Source organism: Ziziphus jujuba, chromosome 11 (genome assembly GCF_031755915.1).
Source record: "Ziziphus jujuba cultivar Dongzao chromosome 11, ASM3175591v1".
Taxonomy (NCBI): Eukaryota; Viridiplantae; Streptophyta; class Magnoliopsida; order Rosales; family Rhamnaceae; genus Ziziphus; species Ziziphus jujuba.
Genome location: NC_083389.1, coordinates 28,161,407 through 28,180,446, shown reverse-complemented (window position 1 = coordinate 28,180,446; position 19,040 = coordinate 28,161,407). Strand labels below are relative to the sequence as shown.

Sequence of the window (19,040 nt, the reverse complement as noted above, 5' to 3'; positions counted from 1 at the left end):
TAAGACAAAATAAATTTCCTCATCTTTTCCCGCTTGAACACTTTTTCCAAAGTGGCATTCTCGATTTTTCCGTTTCCCAGGAGGGGCAGTTTCGACAAATTGAAGAAGAAAAAACACCCGCTAGACAAAATAAAGGAAAAATTCTTTCCCACCAAAACGCAACGCATAAGACGAGTGTGGGATTGGAATCTGCCTCTGCGCGTCTCTTCGCTTTGCTTTGTTTTGCTTTTGCTTTCTTTTCTCTCTCTCTCTCTCTCTCTCTCACACACGCACACACACACAAAAACACAAAACCATTAAACCAACACAACCTTCTTACACACACCCAAAACCACCGCCTTCTTTTCAAGCCCCTCTCTCTCTCTTTCTGTTCTCTTTTTCCTTTCCTCTCTCTGTCTCTCTGTGTCTCTCTCTCTCTCTCTCTCTCTCTCTCTCTCTCTCTCTCTCTTTCTCTATCTAATATTAATGGTTAGGGTTTCTTAAGAGCGTCTTCTTCCCTCCACAAAATATATATTTTAATATAAAAATGTTGCAGATAACCCCTTCTTCTCTCTGTGAATTCTCAATTTCCCAACTCCAAGAACTTTCTAGGTCAACCATGGCTTGATTCAGTTCATTTCCTGGTAATTATCCCTGTATATATTAACTGATTCTTTTTCGTTTTTGCCTCGTCAACTCGTATTTTCTTGCAATCTAGGTATACCCTCGAACTGTTTTTTTTTTTTTTTCTTTTTTCCCTTTTTCCTTTTCGGAGCTCAAATGAGCGAGCCCTTTGTCTGTTTTGATTCCTTTTGTATTGATTGGTTCGCAACTTTTTCGAGTGTGATAGATTGAGGTTCTAAGATTCGGGGGAATGGAATTTTTATTTTTTGAATATCATTTTTTGAATTAGGGACTCGTGTTGGGACTTTAAAGTCAAATTCGATTGGATTGCAAAGTGGATTTTTCTCCTCCTGTTCTTTTTGTTTCGTATTTACTCGTCGAATTTCTGTCTTCCCGTCGGATCTGTAGGTACTTGGTGTTTTGTATTGTTATACAGTCTTCTGAGTTCCAATCTGATTGTGCTTTAGTGTTTAGTAATGAGATTGCGTAAGGCTTCGGCTATCTCTCTACTGGTAAATTGAAAATTTCAACTCAGAAGCGATAGATTGCTATTATGCTTTTTCTCCCTATGCTTTGATTAAGCGGCTGTTTAGATTTTTATCCCTTTTTTTTTTGGTAATTAACTGCTTAGATTTATTTCTATTATGGTCTCGTGCTTCTTTTTCGTCTTGCGGTGGGGTTGACCAGCATTTCGGATTTTTTTCCCCCCTCTTTGATGGGAGACTGTGTTGTCTTTTTGTCACGTAATGTGAATCCAATATGATTTCAAGTGGAACTGTGTTATGAGACTTTTGTATGTGCAACAATTTTGTCTGTTTGAATACAACGATTGCATATATTGTTGTAGCTTTCTCATCAAGTAATGTTGGGCTTTGGTGAATGCTGACACTTTATCTAATTGAATTCTACAGTGGTGGCAGTCTTGGAATAGAAATGTATAATGTTCCAGAACATGGGAATAATGAGACTTACATGGTACCTTCCTTAGTAATTGCTTCAACATCCTTCTTGATATTTATTAATTTGATTCCTGTTTTGCTGTTCTGCTGAAACTCTATCTTCCTGTGTTCTAGATTCAAGGTATGGAAACAAACTTGCATTTGACAAGTCCCTTTGAACAAGTCGAGGCTATGTATAGTGAAGGAACCCCTGAGTTTGTTGTTGATCAGGGTTTGTATTATCCCACTGCCACCAACTATGGGTATTACTGTACAGGTGAATACAAATGCTTGTTTTCCTTTTGGCTTGACAAAGCTGATGCATGATTGTGTCTCATTTGTATGTTATGTTAATTATGATTAGGAATTGAATCACCCAGTGAATGGGAGGACCATAGGATTTTTGGTGTAGATGGTCCTGATGTTCAGTATGCGGTAAGACATCTTTCTCACACTTTTTATTTTTTATTTTTTTTTAAATCTCATTTGCTTGACTTGCGCAAACCATTTCTTATTTATTAGTAATTTAGCATCTATTGTTGATCATATTCACTTTTCTGATCTCAGGGTACACTAAATGAAAATTTGCCTTATGTATATTATACGCCTACCTATGGATACACACAATCTCCATACAACCCGTACAATCCTTACATACCTGGTGCTATGATAGGAGTTGATGGCCCATTTGTAGGGGCACAACAGTACTACTCGGTTCCCCCTTACCAAAATGCTGTATCTTCACCTGCTTATATCCCTGTTGTTGTTCAACCAGATAGTGTCCCTAATAGTTCGCCTGACTCACTGTTTGATGCTGGAACCTCATTTAGTAGATCCGATGCAAGAGGGCTAAAGTACAACTTTAATTCAGCTTCTGGAGCCTTTCCTAACTCGACTAAAACTGCTTCAACTCAGAAAAATCCCTTGACAACGATGACTGAAGGGCCAAGACCTACCATTGGACCAAGCAAGCAAGCTGCAACTTATGGAAGTTTGCCTTCTGCTAGTTTTTCCTCTCCAGCTTCAGCTTATTCTCTTCAGGTATAGTTGTATGTTTTGTTAAGTTTTTAACATCTCAGTAGGTACTTATACTAAGGGAATTTCAGTTTCTAAATTTTGAATGTACGCTTGTTTTTCCCCCTTTTTTCTGTTTTATATGGAGGAAATCCACGTGGCTTATTGTGGCAGCATTACGAGTCTGTTAGGTTGTACTCTAATGCTCCTGGAGGTTTTGTTATCACAATGGATTCACCTAATAATAATTGCTGAAATAACTGAATTTAGTATGATAAGTTTGTTAGCTTTTACTGCTTAGCCTTTATTTTTCCTTCCCCCCTTCTCTCTCTCTCTCTCTCTCCCCCCCCCCCCCCCCCCCCCCTTATATTCTTAGATTTATTAAACTATTGCGCTCAAGCTATTGGTTCTCTATTTTTGGCCTGTTGAAAAGATCACTTTGATAGTTTTCAACCCGATTCCTGTATTTTCAGGGTAGAAATTCATCTGGTTCTATTCCATCTGCTGATAACCTTTCTGATGGGAAGATTTTGTCTCATCATAACCAATTGAAAGTTGCTCTCCCTGGTAATAATGGGTTAACTGAATTTGGCTCAAGTACTCATGGGCGGGCAGCAGGAGGTAAACTTCGACCAAAGATCCATGTTGGCAGAGGTCTGAATGATATTAATAGTAGCCCAGATGCATTAAGCGAGCAGAATCGGGGGCCTAGAGTCAACAGATCAAAAAATGAGTTGGCTGTTAAAGCCTACACTACTAAGGCAGGACATACTAATGCACAAGGAAACATCATTATCCATACCGATCAATATAACAAGGATGATCTTCCAGTTGAATATGCAGATGCAAAGTTTTTTGTGATAAAGTCTTACAGCGAGGATGATGTTCACAAGAGCATCAAATATAATGTTTGGTCATCTACACCGCATGGCAACAAGAAACTAAATAATGCATATGAAGATGCTCAGAGGATAGCTGCAGGGAAACCTAGAGGCTGTCCTATCTTCTTGTTCTTTTCAGTAAGCTTATCTTCCTATATCTTCCGGCCATTTTGACATTAGTATAAAGCATTTTTTTATTTTACATGTTTTTCTTATATGTTCTTATGTGATGCTGGTATTATATGTCGATGTGCAGGTTAATGTGAGCGGCCAATTTTGTGGTGTTGCGGAGATGACTGGTCCTGTTGACTTCAGTAAGGATATGGATTTTTGGCAGCAAGATAAATGGAGTGGGAGTTTCCCTGTGAAGTGGCACATTATTAAAGACGTTTCGAATGCTAGTTTAAGGCACATCATATTGGAGAACAATGAGAACAAGCCAGTTACTAATAGCAGAGATACACAAGAGGTATAGGAAGATTACATTGTTTTCGCATTTCCTTGTATAAAATATTTTGTATATGGCAGCGAGCTGTCAACTTGTTTCAAAATTTTAAAAATGCTTGTAATTGTTTGCTTAGAGATTATGTATGTCCATTTTATCCTCTGACTTCCCAAATTCTTCCAAATGAAAGTTATCTCAGCACCTTCTCTAGATTTATGCTAAATGATACTCCTTTCTGTGCAGGTCACATATAAGAAAGGCCTGGAGATGTTAAAAATATTCAAGAATCACACTTTGAAGACTTCTTTACTTGATGACTTTATGTATTATGAAAATCGTCAGAAAATTATGCAGGAAGAGAAAGCCAGATTGCTTGTTAGAAGCTTTGAGAGCCCCTATTTTGTACCGGCAGCTTTGGGTCCCCCTCGGAAGCTAAATTGTGTTGTTGAGCTGCCTCCAAGTGAAGTAGAAAATGTTAGTAACCTAAGCGATGATCCTACCAGCTTGAAAAGGACATCTGTTTCTTCATCTGAGAAGGTTTCTTCTGAGTCCAATGTCACTGACACTACTATTGCAAGAAATGAAATTCCAGAGCAGATAGCTGTTGAAGCAAAAGACAATGTATCTACCTTAAAAATTGGTTCGCTCACTATACACTCGAGGCAGGGTGATTCTAAACCTTCAATTGCTGCTAATATAGAACCTTTTGATGCTGTCACGGCAGGTTCAGTGCCTCAAAAGATCAATGGGATTACTGAATCTTCTGGCATTTTAACAGTTGGGACAATCCCACTTGATCCAAGAGCGCTATTGGTTGACAAGGGAGCTGGGGGGCTGTTAAAAAATGGGTCCCAACAGTAAACGATGGAGGTTTTCTTCACATAATTATTATTTTGTTGGAATTATTTTTAGTTTTGTATGTGATCCCGAGCGTACATCGTACAACACTCGCTCATCATTATAGGTAGTGAGTACGATGTAATACTGAATTTCAGGTTCGGTGATTTTCTGTTGTCCCTCACCCGCGTTATTTGGTCTTTCTTGTTTCTGGTCCAGACTGACACTGATATTTTTTTTTCCCCTTCAAAAAGGTTCTTTGGCCGCCAAAATTAAATGGAAATACAGTGAAATGTTTTCTTTCGTATCTTTGTCATCATTATATGCAATGCAAGAACACAAGTTAGCAAATTCTATTTCTTTTAGCAATTAAAAAAGAAAAAAATTCAATGTCACTTGTATTTTCTGAATTCGCCCAACAGAGAAAAAAAATAATAATAATAAGAATAATAAAATAAGCCTCAAAATTTATCATCCCTAGTTCTTTTGGTATGTAGTACTTGGTTGAATGCAATTTTATTAGTAGTTTGGGTTTATGTGGATCTAACGTCCAAAAATATATATATATTTTAGTATAGAATTATAAATAGCAAGATAAATTCAAATAATAGCAATAACAAAATAGTAATATGAAATAAATAGTTAAACAAAAAATTCCTTCTCATATTGAATTTATATATGCCGATAATTGATGTTTATTTAATGGATTTGTATTTATAAATAGTTAATTTCCTTTTCTACTTTATTTTACCTTATTTCTTTAGATTTTGTGACGGATGGTGTTTTATTTAATTATATCCGAGTTTATCTACTATATCTTTATTGTTCTGACGTCTTTTCTTTTTTCTTTTTCTTTTTTTATGAGTTCGTAAAGAATTATGTTATAACCCATATAATCTCTAATTATAACATGTATCATGATGATAATATGCAACGCAAGAACACAATAATTTCTTGCAATAATCTCTTACTTGGGTCGAACTTAGTTGAAAGGTTTGGGCCATTTTAACCCAACAAACATGTAGCCCATTTTAATGAGGATTTGTTGGGCCTCTTTGTTATGATAATACCACGTGTAACTCATACAATTAGTAAACTTGGTGCACGTCACAAAAAAGCGGCGTGACGTTGGAGCAGAGCCACGATGACGCCGTACGAAATAGTAGTCTGTCGTCGTCTTGGCTTGGCTATGTGAATCTATGCTTCACTCAAATTAGGAGGAAACTTCACCGTGGTAGCGGTGTCACCACGCGCCGCTGCTCTAAGGAGTAGTCCTCGATTTGTCGCTTATCGACCTGAGACTCCGCTCAGAGCTCCGATCAGTGCGTCGGCGTCTCAGTCTCGCAGACGATGATGATGTTGATCTTCTTTTCTGAATTCTCACGAGGAGGAGGCCAAGCGGGCCAAATCATCGTCGTCTCCTAGTAATTTATTATATTTATTTTATTATTATTTCTTTTTATTATTCTGTTCAATTTAATTGATTATTATTTATCTTTTTTTTAACCCTTTTTTATTTGCATAAACAAGTTATGTTTGTTATGCAAATTTTAATCATTCTGTTCGTCTAGGCCCTTCAATTTTCATTTCCAGATCCAGAGTGAAAAAATAAAAAAAAAAAAATAAAAGAAGACTGTTTTTAAGTGCTTACAATTTAAAGTTTTAATCAAGAAAGTGTTTTTTTTTTTTTTTTTTTTGGCTTGAAGTTTTAGTCAAGAAAGTTAATATACAGTTTGTTCCCCCAAAATTTACATAAACATAATTTTTTTTCATTTTTTGGGCTGTGAAACGAGTCTAGTTCGAAGCCCAAATTCACGCCCATGAAGATAATCTAGATACAAATCCATTTCGAGGCCCAATCAACCCAAGACCACAACCCACTACAATAACCATCTTATAAAAACAATGAAATTTCCTTATTTATTTGTTTATATAGTTATATGTAATATATATTTAGGAGGGGAAGCTGTAACGGCTGAGAAAAAAGACCTAAATTGTTTTATAGTATATATATATATATATATATAGATAATTGTCTTTCTAGTTCCAATCTCTCAACACGCTTTGCACTGCCTTCGTCCATACCCCAACACCAGAATACTGGAAGACTAGTATTGTCTGGAAGGTCGGAGCTCGAATGTTAGGTACAAGGTAAGACAAAATTTTAACACAGTCCTACCACTGCAGTATAAAAATATATTGGTTTGCAGTATAAAAATATATTGGTTAATTATCCTTATATTTACTACTTATTATTTATGTATTTATATTTTTTTTGGGTCAATTTTCTGGTATATCGACACATTATGGATAGAATGTCAGATACAATGCAGAAGAAGCACAAGGTAAAAGAATTTTTATTTTTTATTTTTTTTGACTTCTCTATATGACAAGTACCATGGAAAGAACAATAAAAATAGTATTAGGAGTTAGAAGAGTTGTCTATTTTATATGGAATATACTACATATGTTTAATTAATTAGATTAATTAATAAACTAACTAGTAACTAATATGGTTTTGATTATAGAAAAGAAAGGGTGATCGTGGAAAGTACGCTAATTTAGATGACATTCCAGATGATATCATAGTTGGTATACTGTCTCTGTTGCCGTTAAAGGAAGCAGTAGCTACCAGTGTCCTCTCAAGCCGATGGCGGTATCTGTGGAGGTTTACAAGAATGTCTCTGGATTTCGATGTTGATCATGTAACTCCGAAGTATGGCACCCTCACTTGTCCTAGTCATGTAACCAAATATTTGAATAAGAATAGGAAAAGCTACATCAGGTGGGTTAATGAGGTAGTAGACCAACACTCAGGAGCCATCGAATCATTGAGGGTTTGCTATTACTTGCGTCGCAGGCATAAAAAACACATTGATAGGTGGATTAGGTTTGGTTTGAGATCTAATGTACTTGAAAGGCTTGAGTTGGATTTTTCAGAACGTTATCCATTTTGTAATGACATGAAGAGATATCTGTACAAGTTTTTCCCCAATTTTTTTTGTGTGAAATATGTTGGATTCAGGACCATGAAAGTGCTTTCTCTGAGGCACGTCAGTATACGTGGAGAAGAGATTGAATACTTGTTGTCAAATGCCACCCTTCTTGAGCGATTAGTCCTCGAAGAGTGCCAAAATTTGTCACATTTAAGAGTTTGTGGACATTCACTTGCATTGAAGAATTTGGAGATCGTTGCTACTGGCCGCAACTTGCGAAGGGTTGAAATTTGTGATTTAGTAAATCTTGTCTCATTCTACTTCAAAGGGGATTTTAAGAACTATGCTCGTAACTTCATTCTCAGGAATTTGCCTTTGCTTGTTGATTTTCATATTGGTCCTTCCAATTTTTCCAGAGACCTCTTTTCTTACTTTTCTTGCTGGCTTCCTCAGATTCAGTTTCTCAGAATGACTGATATTCCTAAGGTTTGTTTTTGCAATTTTGATGCTCTAATACTCTGCTCCTTGATTATATATATTCATATAATATGCTAGAGATTTATTTATTTGTATATTCTTTTTTCAGAGAAGGCTGTCCTCTAATTATGACTATGAGTATCCTATATTACCAAATATTGAGCGAGTACATTATACATTAGTTCACTGTGGACTTGAAAACTGCGGTGGACTCCGCAATTTACGTTTTATAATGAAAGCGTTCCCAAATTTAAAGAGACTTGAACTACATGTGAGTATCTATAATATTTCATTAAGTATAAGTAGAAGTTTAAATTATATTATATTATTATTATTATTTTTTAAAAAGTATTGTTTGTTTGATTTCACAGTGTGTATATGCTCGATACAAAATTAATATTCTATTGATACAACATAATTAAGTAATTAGTAGTCTGTTTGTTTTCCCCTTTCTTTATTTATTTTTTGTATTAATTATAAGAATTTAAGTTGTTGTTTTTGTTGATAATATGGCTGGTGCAGGTGCCATCATATGATCACTCTTACAGTGATAGAAATCGACATAATTGGCCTGCGGAAGTTCCAAATTGCCCCCATTATCAACTCAAAGAAGTGGAAATATTTAGCTATAATTATTTCTTAGGTGATATGGAGCGTGTCCTCTATCTCATAAAGCATGCTGTTGCATTAGAGAAAATCATTGTCAATTGCAAGTGCAATCAACGTCTAAAACGATTCAAGACCAAGCAACAGTTATTCGAAGCTGAAGAAATTTCAAAATCCCACGCAATGACTCAACTTCAACCACAAATTCCTTCTCATATTGAATTTATACTCCGATAATTGACATTTATTTAATAGATTTATATTTATAAATAGTTAATTTCCTCTTCTACTTTATTTTACTTACTTCTTTAGATTTTGTGATGGATTTTTATTTATTTATTTATTTCTGAGTTTATCTGCTATGTTTTTTTTTTATTGTTATGACGTCTATTTATTATTATTTTTATTTAATTAATTAATTTATTTTTTGAGTTCGCAAAGAATTAGGTTATAACCCATATAATTTCTAATTTCTAATTATAACATGTAACATGGTGGATTTCAAAAAAATTATTAAATAAGTGACTTTTTATATAGCACATCACCCATATAACAGTTTTTCCTAATATTTTTCTTAGAGACACACACATAACACTTGCATACATAAATTTTTTTCTTTCTCGTCCTCCCAAAAAAAAAAAAAAAGAAAAAAAAAAAAACAACTTTCTCATCATTATGATAATTTGCAACGCAAGAACACAATAATTTTTCACAATAATCTCTAACTTGAAACCAAATTAGTTGAAAGGTTTAGGCCACTTTAGCCCAACAAACATGTAGCCCATTTGAGTGAGGATTTCTTGGGCCTCTTGGTTGGGATAATAACATGTGTAACTCATACAGTAGTGAGACTTGGGGCACGTCATAAAAAAACGCGTGGCGTAGGAGCAGAGCCACGATGACGCCGTACGAAACAGCAGTCAGTCGTCGTCTTGGCTTGGCTATGTGAACGATGAACTATGCTTCACTCACACTAGGAAACTTCACCGTGGTAGCGGTGTACAGTATGCACCGCAGCTTTATGGAGTAGTCCTCGATTTGTCGCTTATCGTCCTGAGACTCCGGTCAGAGCTCCAATCAGGTGCGTCGGCGTCTCATTCCTGCACGTGAAGACGGAGATGATGATGATGATGTTGATCTTCTCTCTGAATTCTGAGTATGAGTTCGTTTCATGCACATGCCTCCCAAATTTCAATGTTTCTCTTCTCTGGGTTTTTCTACTCCTTATTCCTTTTTGATCATTTTAATCTCTTCTGTTTGCCTTTTGTTCATTAAAATAAATGTTTTAGTAATAGCCCCAAATATTTTCACAAAGATTTTTCTTTAAAGAAATTATGTTTCAGACTGTTATATAAACGCTTCGTTTGTGCTTCTTCTAACTTAATTTTCAACTTTCTTTCTTCTATTTGTTGTTTTTAAAACTTGTTAATAAAAAGTTGTTATTGTCAAATTGAGCTTCCAATGTAAAACATTTTCGAAAGTGGCAAAAAAGATATGGGCTTCTAAATTTCTTGGTAACTACAGTATAGCTATACTAGTTATATTAAGAGTTACATTACTGAATAGATATTCGCAAATGTTGGCCTGAGCATCTCATAAATTATTTATTGCGTCTAGCAACTCATACCGTTTGAGGTCGAATTTGAGCTATTTCATTCCATCCTTGCCACAACTGTATTCTTTTTACAAATTGGTATGAAATGCTATTATCCATTTTGTTATCTTTCAAAGATAGTTGAATGCCTTCTCCCCCTTTTTTTATTTATTTATTATTAGGGCGATCTCACAAAGTACCCAGGTAGTAAAAGTTCATCGGACAAAGCATGTGAGAAATTAATAATACCAAATGAAGAGATTCTAGATTATGAGATTCCTCTTGACACTTTCTTGTCAAGGAACTTTGAGGTGTGGCGACCTTTTTAGACAGTAGGATTGCATTTTGATTGGTTTTATGTGCTGAGTTGACATTTATGCTGAACCGTTTGTTATTTATGGTCTTCTTTCTGTATAATTCCAGGATAATGGTGCAAGTTCCTCCGGAAGCAATTTAAGATCATCGTTTATTGGGATGGGATTTCGACCGTCTCTTGTTTACAAAGTGATTGAAGAAAAGGGTATGTCATATCTAAAAAGTACACTGTATTGGGGGCTGTTGAGGGGAATAATGATATTTATACCCAAGAATTTACCCCCCCTTCGAAGGAAGATAAATATATGTCAAAAATATTATTTTGAATCATATTATATGGCAAAATTTTGTTGCTGTAGTTTCAATGGTTGAATATTTTATCTTATAATTTAGGTGAGGATGATGTTGACTTGATATTGGAGACACCCTTTGCATACTCGGTAAGTAAAGATGTATTGTTTGTTGAAATGTCCTTACTTTGTTATGCTTTCTTAATGGTATAATTTGATGAAGTCCTTTAAGAATATATATGCTGTTTCCTTAATCAATCTCATCAAAAAGTTTTGAACTAAGGGAATGCTCTCAAATTTTCATTTGTGTATATGATAAATATGATAAGGAATTCTCTCTCTCATTTTAATAATCTGCTCTGGCAGTTTAAGTTTGTTTTTACGATTCTTTTGTTGTTTATTTTAACTATCTTTCGAATGGCTATATAACCTTTTGCTGGTTAGATTGCTGTATAAATTTAGAAGCTGATATGACCTGTTTTGAAATGAATAGGCTCCTCAAAAATCAAACTCTGAATCCTCAGATTCTCGTGATAGTTTATTTGATGACAATGGCATAAGCAGCCCTCTAGAAATTGCCACCCTCATTCAACCAAAGGAGGTAATCTGCAGTCTACCGTGGTTATTGTTTATAATTTTGTTTCTTTCGAAGATGTATGATGGAAAACTCACATGCGGGTACTTATTGTTTCCGTTCATCGCTTATCTTAAGCTGATTGTTATATGTTTAATCTTTAATTGTTGGCAGGAGCCAGAGATTGCCAATGAAATTGATGATGGGAAAAGAGCATCATTGTTGATGATGAACTTCTCTGTAAATGAAGTTGAGTTTTCAATTGATAAGCTTAGTATGTTGATTTTGACCAGAAAAAGTCTACCACTATTACCACGAACTAACATAAAGTTATAATGGAATCTAGAAGCTTCAGCTGTTAGGAGGAAAAGGTTTTGATACCATCTTAAGTTATCATGATTACCAAAAGTTTAAGATGTTAGGGAAGTGGACCTCACCATGTACATCAAGTTGGCACTAGCACACACTTTTAACAACTGCCATATTCCTGATTGATGCTACCAGTGCAGCTACCATATTTAGATATGCCTGGTTTCTTGCAATTCACATTACTTGTTTTGTGTTGTAGCGGAATTTATGTCATATCCATATATTTGCATTTTAAACCTGCCTAATATGTGCATAGATTCTTTACAGAACTGTTGGTCGTATAGATTTTATTCTCATGTGATATATAAAATTGCGCTTTTTTTTGGTATATGATACCATCAACAATTCAACATAGCGTGAACATTCTTCTTATGTTGCATAACAGGTGAAGATGCTCCGGTTGATGAATTGGTGGACTTCATTGTGGCTGCCCAGATAGCTGAGAGATTTGAGAAGGATACTGATGATACAAGTCGTAATGATGAAGAAAAAAATGAGGTCCTGATTGATTCTTATTCTGTAGTTATTCAATTTATGACATTTTTGGATGTAGGCTGATAATTAGTGTGCCATATTTTGGCCTGATGCATCCGGGAAGACAATTGGAATTATGCTTTAATGCAAGAAGTTTATGATTTTGGCCTTTGTTTTGTTATCAGATGTGGAAACTTCTTGTTGACTATGAAACAGGACACTGGAACAGTCTGATGATTTCAGCTATTTTAGCTCATTTGCGATTCAAAAATAGTAATAGCTTATCAGGTGGCCAATACATAGTTGAAATGTCCATAATGGTATACACAATAAGAAAGATTGAATATAGGAAATATTTGCTTGTAGCTCTCCTTAAAATTAATTCATTGTCAACTGTACTTCCTCCATGTGTTCCTTTCTTTTCCTCTTTTCTTCCATATCTAGCAACTAGGTAGGTATAGTTTAAGTGCAATTTAAATAAAAATATATATATATAGATAAAAGTTAATTGGGAAGGAACAAATTTGCTCTTTCCTTTAATTTTATGTTGTACATATTCTAATATTAGCATAACCCTTGATTCCCAGGATCTCAATAATGAAACCTTGTTTGGGACAATGGACAAAACTGTTCGTTTGCTGGAAATGGGTTTCTCTGAGAATCAGGTTTCATAGGCAATTGAAAATTTTGGTGGGTTTTGGAATATTTATACTTGTCCTAGTTTATATTTTTTAATTCATTTCATTCTAATTTCTATATTCATTGATTTAAGTAGAAGGTTTTGGTAAATTTCATCAGTATCCTTTAAGCAGTGTTTGCTTAAATTTTAGTAACTCCCTTTGTTGGACGTATCCTTTAAGCAGTGTTTGCTTAAATTTTAGTAACTCCCTTTGTTGGACTTGAAGTTGATGATAAACTTGTTATCCATTTAATTCCATTATGATTTTTGCAAGTATAATTCGGTATAGCTTGTTATTAACCGATGAGTTACAAATCATTTGTGTCTTTCAGGTTCAGAAGCACCAATTTTGGAGCTTGCTGATCCAATTTTTAAGGGTCGGATACCTGATAAGTGTCGTGGAAAATATAAGGTTGCTGTTGATTAGTATTATGTTCACTTACCAGTCACATTCTAATATTAGCTGTGCTAATTGGTTTTACAATAGTCTCAATGTATTTATTAATATTATGCATTTATGAGTTCCTAACATATTGGTTGCAAATATAGTCATAGGAATCAAAATCCTAGTGTTGGCTGTACTTATGTAAGGTCTTGTGTTTTACATCTACTCACATATTTCATATGGATTTAGGATGCCTTTTCCTGCATGTTTGAGGAGCTCTCTTCATTTTTCTTTAATTCGTTTGCAGTCTTTTTTTTTTTTTTTTGTTTGCATGCGAGTCTTTGCATTTGCATGCTTCACTAGAATGCCAAACTGCTATTTTTATCGCTGCAGCACCATTCAACTGCTGCGAATATAAATCATTCACAGACCAGGAAGGGTTGCAACCCTGATAGCATGGGTGGAAATCCCTCATACCATTCAACTGCTGCACATATAAATCATTCACAGACCAGGAAGGGTTGCAAAGATGATAGCATGGGAATGCAAGATGTGCTTAGAAATCCCTCATATGATGTAAAAACGGAAAACGAGGATTTTAGTGTAGATGCTCCTCAGTCAGTGGATATGAATTTAGAGGAAGCTTATTTAGGGAAAAGACCTAAAGAGGAGTATATTGGTGATTATTCCGGTGCTGTTCCGCAGTTCATGGATATAAACAATGAGGAAAATCATAAAAGTAAAAGGCCAAAACAAAGAGTATGTTGATTATTCAACCTCTTTTCTAGACCCAACATGGGAGGAAGAAAAGATTGATCCTAGTCTCTCCACAATTGGAATGGCTAATGGAAATACTAGCAAGAATGGTAATAGAATGGTATGTCAATCTCTATATTTCTTGTATGGAAATGTCATAAGCGTAGGTCATGAAAGTTGGGAAAGAGTTTCATCATTCCTTTATGGCATGGAGCCTGACTTTGTGAATAACTCACTTTTTCTGGGCTTTGAGTAGAAAGAACAGATTTTACGTCGTTCCAAAGCCACCAATGACCATTGAAGATGCAATACCACAGACAAAGAAATGGTGGCCACCATGGGATATGACGAAGCAGTTGAGCCACATCAATTCTGAAACTACTGGAATCTGTCAGCTGTGTGATAGAGTTGGGAGGATGCTCGCTGAATTGCGTGGACAGCTCTCGTATGAACGTCAAAAAGAAATACTTCACCACTGCCCGGTCGTTAAACCAAACTGGGAGCTATGCAGCCTGAGCATTTGGAGCGTATTTTAGGCTATCCTGCTGAACATACTCAACTAGATGTCAGCAGTTTGACATAAAGACTAGGGTCGCTCAGATACTGCTTGCAGACAGATGTATTGGGATATCTTCTCTCAGTGTTGAAGTCTTTATACCCAGGAGGCTCGACATTATTGTCTATTTTTAGTGGAATTGGGGGTGCAGAGATTGCTCTGCACCGGCTCGGCATTCGCTTGAGAGACGTTGTATCTGTAGAGACATCTGGAATGAAAAGGAGAATTCTGAAGAGGTGGTGGCAGAATACTGGACAATCTGGGGAATTGTTGCAGATAGAAGATATTCAGAGGCTAACAAGTAGCAAACTTGAAAGTTTGTTTGGGAAATTTGGTGGTTTTGAACTCATCATTTGCCAGAACCCATGCACCGGTGATAGTGTAGCCGGCTTAGACTCCCCATCTTTCTACGAGTTTGTTCGTGTTTTGCAACGTGTAAGAAAAATGAAGGAAAATAATTTTTCTTCTCCTTTCTTTATCATCATGATAATCTAATTTTCATTGTTGGACTCAGAGGCTTCGGATTCCTTCGGATTCACGATAACTTAATTTAGTTGGTATTAGAGTTTAATTATCTGAACTAATCTTATATTTCAGTTGATTATAGTAAGAGTTTAATTATCTCGGCTTTTAGATTGTATTTTATTGCCATGGAAAAAGCATTGTTGTGGAACAATGATTTCCATTTTCGTTGTTGGGATGATGGGCAATAATGCCAATGATAATGATGCTGATTGATAGTTGGAGTATAGTTTAATTTTTTCTCTACAAACTGTTCAATGGTATTGTCTAAATTGCTAAAACATATTAATATTCTTTTATGTGAAATCTTGATCAGGTTAACAATGAAGGTTGACCAAACGAGAAAGTCAACTGAGACAAAAAAATCATAGTGAACGTCATGGGGCTGGGCCTTGTTCAACAAAACCTTTTGTTGGCCCATTATATGGAAAATCAATAACTGATTCGCAACTGTAAAACCCACTGCGTCAAAGTTTTATGGGGAATTTGGTCCAATATTTCCATAGGATCTAGCTTTATGAATTTTGCCCCCTCAATTTATTTCTTTTTTGATCTACCCCTTCAATCTTTTAAAATTCCAAAATACCCTTATATTTTTTTTTTTATATGTTTTTTTCTTTCCTTTCTTCGACTTTTCCCCTCCATCTCTTTATCCATAACCAGACCTTAGGAGCCCTCTGTTTCCTTTCATGAATCGGCCGGATTGTAAGCGTGGAGACTGCACGTTTTGAAGGAGATGGTGAAGAGGTGGCTCAGAGAGAAAACTGCAGGATTTTAGAGAGCCCTAGGAGCAGAAGCAGAAGCAACAGGTAGGCAACAGCTCTAATTTTGATTTTCTTTTAGTGGTTTTGGGAATTTTTTTTTTTTGGGGAGAAATTGTGAAAGTTGTGTTCTGTTTTTTTTTTTTTTTTTTCATAACGGTGGTGGTAGGCATTTCTTGCTGAGAGATATGTATGATGATATGATGCTGGATGGAGTATAGCCAACTAGGGATACATTCCATTCTGTCATCAGTTAGTGGAAAGGTGCTTTCATGTTTGTTATCATGGACTTTCATTCTTTCTGGAATTTTCCGTTTGCTTGATTTTGTTTTGTTGCAGGTGGATAAGCAAAATGCTCATTTCTTTGGTGTTACGATCAACGAGCAACAAGCCGAGTGTGGTATTGTAGTAAGAGTTACTTCAAATGCACAAAGCAAATTTAAGGTATGTATATTTCATATTTTTGCATTTAAATTGTTTATATACCATGTTTGATGACTATGAACTCTCTCTCTCTCTCTCTCTCTCTCTCTCTGCATCTGCATTTTCTTTTGTGTTGCTGATGTGACATTAAATTTATAATCTAATTGCTTTATTTTCCAGTTACTTTATTTCGAGCAAGATGTGAATGGCGGTTATGGTTTGGCCCTACAGGTACCATATCTTCTTTCCTATTGTGTCTCCAATCCATTTTCCATTTTATAGTGCATATGATTTTTGCATTCTGAAAGCTGTCATGGTTGTTTAAAAAATTTGAAGCATAGATGGAGTCAACAGTGCCAATGATCATATACAATTGGTAGAAATGTTTTGTAATACTCTTGTCATGTTAAACTTTCTGCTGTTATATCCTTCAATTTCTAAGTACTATGCGTCTCTAATTTATTTTCAAAGCATAAAATTGTGACTGTGAAATTGTGATTTTGAATATCACACATGGGTAGAACTTAAAATTAGTAACCTACCTGTGAATGTGACAATGATGCTCAACTTCTCTTTTCAAGTGAATGTCATTGCATTGTTTCAAGTGGTCAAGTGGTATTGGTGTGGCATTTCAATGTATTTCTGTTCAGTCCTCTGACCTCATTCCCAAGGGCTTTCTTACTTGCAATTTGACTACAATCCTTTAAACAATTGACTTATATAATTGTACTATGATTTTATGTAGCATGCTTCTTTTTATTTTACTTTGGTTCAGCAAATCTTTACCTTTAGTCAATAATTTTGTCATATGGAAATGCGTTTTTTCCCCCCACCCCTCATCAAGCCATCTAAATTTCAATATATATCATTGACACACAAAAATCATGACAGTCAATTGCCTATTTAATTAAAATTCATTTAGCAGAATCTCTTCCTATGCACATGCATTTGACATTAGTGTGGTCTCTTTACAGATGGATAATTGATCCTCCTCTGGAGGTCACTATACCATCAAAACGCACACCATGGCCTGATGCCCCTCCTGAACTCCCTACCAATGAAAATGTAGTGTTGGGCATCCAAGAGCATGCTGTAAAGCATCCTACAAAGACCCGCACATCTAGATCAAAGAGACGAAGAAAGAGAAAGCATGACACAAGAACGGTGGACACACAGGTTGCTTCAAAGCATTCTGAACAAATTTGAAAATCTTAGCACGAAGACGGCTAGAGATGCATGCTGCTGTGTGAATTTTAGACATCATTCTTCAGCATCATAAAAAAATTTGAATTGCAAAGGCTTATTAGCACAGAGGCAGATGGCCTAACCTGGTATATGTGAAAAGAATCCTTCACGCTGGGCCAGTTGATAACAGGCATTGGAGTTTGAATTTTCACTTAATTTTTCACAAATTTTTTCTTTCTTTTATATATTTTTGTTTGGGATATCAGGATTCTGGTTCAGCATGAGGTATGCCAGCAAAGTCTTGCCGTGTCTGCTACCTTGTAGGACTTTGTATCCAATATGTTTCGAATCTTATACATAATCTTGGAACATAGGAATTATAGAGTTGTGTTCAGCTGGATTTTCGTAGAAAAAAAGATACCAAAAAGGAAACTTCCATATTTGTGAAAGGATCCAATTTCTTCCATATTCAGATTTTGTTTTTAGTTTTTGTACTTGATTCTCGTGTCAATATGATGTGTAAGGATCCAATTTCATTATTAAATTATCCATATTATTTGATATGTGGAGAAGCAATAAATAAGAAGGATGATAATTTAAATGGATGGTATCAATCACTTTTACATGAATGACTCCATGGTAGTATGTCCAAATGAGACTTGTTAGGAGGGAATTAATTGTCTGGCTTTTGTAAACTATTTAAATACATGGATACCTATGAAAGTGTAAAGTAAAAACAACAGTTTTCTCATTGACTGTCTCGAATACAGGTGATAATATTAAAACAACTTTTTTGACCATCCCTCATTTCTATCTACCCCATTAACTTCTGTCCTGCTACCACATTAAATGTATACTGTGTCTTCCTCTCTCTTTCTCTTTTGTTGGTTGGGTACCTTTCAACCTTCTTTCTTTGCATTGACGAACATTGCAGAAAATCCCAAAATCTCTTCAGTTCAGTTCACTCTCCCTGCATCATCTGAAAATATTCATTGTGGAACCCATACACTTCAAAAGGATGTAATTAAATTGTACGTTTCTGCAGATCGGAGTTAACGATTACCTGGTATGTGGATATATATATACATAATTTGGCTTTATGCTACTTCTTTACATAATTTTTTTTATCATTTATAATAAATTTTTTCCTTCTTAATGTTTTGAAATCATGAACTCCCAATAGTAAACATAAATGGCTTAATAAGTAAGCCAAAAAATAAATACAATATACTTCATATTAATTTTGTTAATTGATTTTACGAAAAAAATTTCCTAAAATATATTTTACGTATAGGTGATAGATAAAGTCAAAATCAAATAATGACTTAGCCTTATCACAATACTAGTAGTGAGGAAAAAGTATGAATTGGTACGAACAAAGGAGGCGTTATAAACTATGAACAAAAAATTAAATATAATA

At 35.2% G+C, this 19,040-nt stretch overlaps 2 protein-coding genes and 1 pseudogene across 7 annotated transcripts; all 3 read left to right on the top strand.

Annotated features, from left to right (window-relative positions):
* Window positions 1–183: 183 nt before the first annotated feature.
* On the top strand, window positions 184–5,021 carry LOC107433327 (YTH domain-containing protein ECT1). Of its 4 annotated transcripts, none has more exons than XM_048465386.2 (9): window positions 184–623; window positions 893–1,011; window positions 1,515–1,578; window positions 1,677–1,818; window positions 1,906–1,976; window positions 2,109–2,582; window positions 3,029–3,574; window positions 3,693–3,905; window positions 4,125–5,021. In XM_048465386.2, the coding sequence occupies exons 3-9, from the start codon at window positions 1,537–1,539 to the stop codon at window positions 4,740–4,742; spliced, it is 2,106 nt and encodes a 701-aa protein (XP_048321343.2). In that variant the 5' UTR covers window positions 184–623; window positions 893–1,011; window positions 1,515–1,536; the 3' UTR covers window positions 4,743–5,021. The 4 variants fall into 4 exon arrangements, with proteins under 4 accessions (XP_048321343.2, XP_048321342.2, XP_048321341.2 ...); XM_048465385.2 differs by having other exon boundaries at window positions 893–1,115; XM_048465384.2 differs by lacking the exon at window positions 893–1,011.
* Window positions 5,022–5,598: 577 nt separating this feature from the next.
* Window positions 5,599–9,031, top strand: LOC107433289 (FBD-associated F-box protein At5g38590-like). 3 transcript variants are annotated; one of them, XM_048465389.2, is made up of 6 exons: window positions 5,599–6,142; window positions 6,815–6,869; window positions 7,033–7,063; window positions 7,247–8,140; window positions 8,241–8,402; window positions 8,654–9,031. In XM_048465389.2, the coding sequence occupies exons 2-6, from the start codon at window positions 6,856–6,858 to the stop codon at window positions 8,972–8,974; spliced, it is 1,422 nt and encodes a 473-aa protein (XP_048321346.1). In that variant the 5' UTR covers window positions 5,599–6,142; window positions 6,815–6,855; the 3' UTR covers window positions 8,975–9,031. The 3 variants fall into 3 exon arrangements, with proteins under 3 accessions (XP_048321346.1, XP_048321345.1, XP_048321344.1); XM_048465388.2 differs by having other exon boundaries at window positions 6,763–6,869; XM_048465387.2 differs by having other exon boundaries at window positions 5,599–7,063.
* Window positions 9,032–9,689: 658 nt separating this feature from the next.
* On the top strand, window positions 9,690–15,350 carry LOC107433291 (probable inactive DNA (cytosine-5)-methyltransferase DRM3; annotated as a pseudogene).
* The last annotated feature ends 3,690 nt before the right edge of the window (window positions 15,351–19,040 follow it).

Bases quoted from the DNA above. Each gene is read 5' to 3' on its own strand.
- LOC107433327 (XM_048465383.2), top strand. The intron at 1,819-1,905 runs GTGAATACAAAT...AATTATGATTAG, and splicing joins CTATGGGTATTACTGTACAG to GAATTGAATCACCCAGTGAA. The intron at 1,977-2,108 runs GTAAGACATCTT...TTCTGATCTCAG, and splicing joins GTCCTGATGTTCAGTATGCG to GGTACACTAAATGAAAATTT.
- LOC107433289 (XM_048465387.2), top strand. From the start codon at position 6,977: ATGTATTTATATTTTTTTTGGGTCAATTTTCTGGTATATCGACACATT. The intron at 7,064-7,246 runs GTAAAAGAATTT...TTTTGATTATAG, and splicing joins CAATGCAGAAGAAGCACAAG to AAAAGAAAGGGTGATCGTGG. The intron at 8,403-8,653 runs GTGAGTATCTAT...TGGCTGGTGCAG, and splicing joins TAAAGAGACTTGAACTACAT to GTGCCATCATATGATCACTC.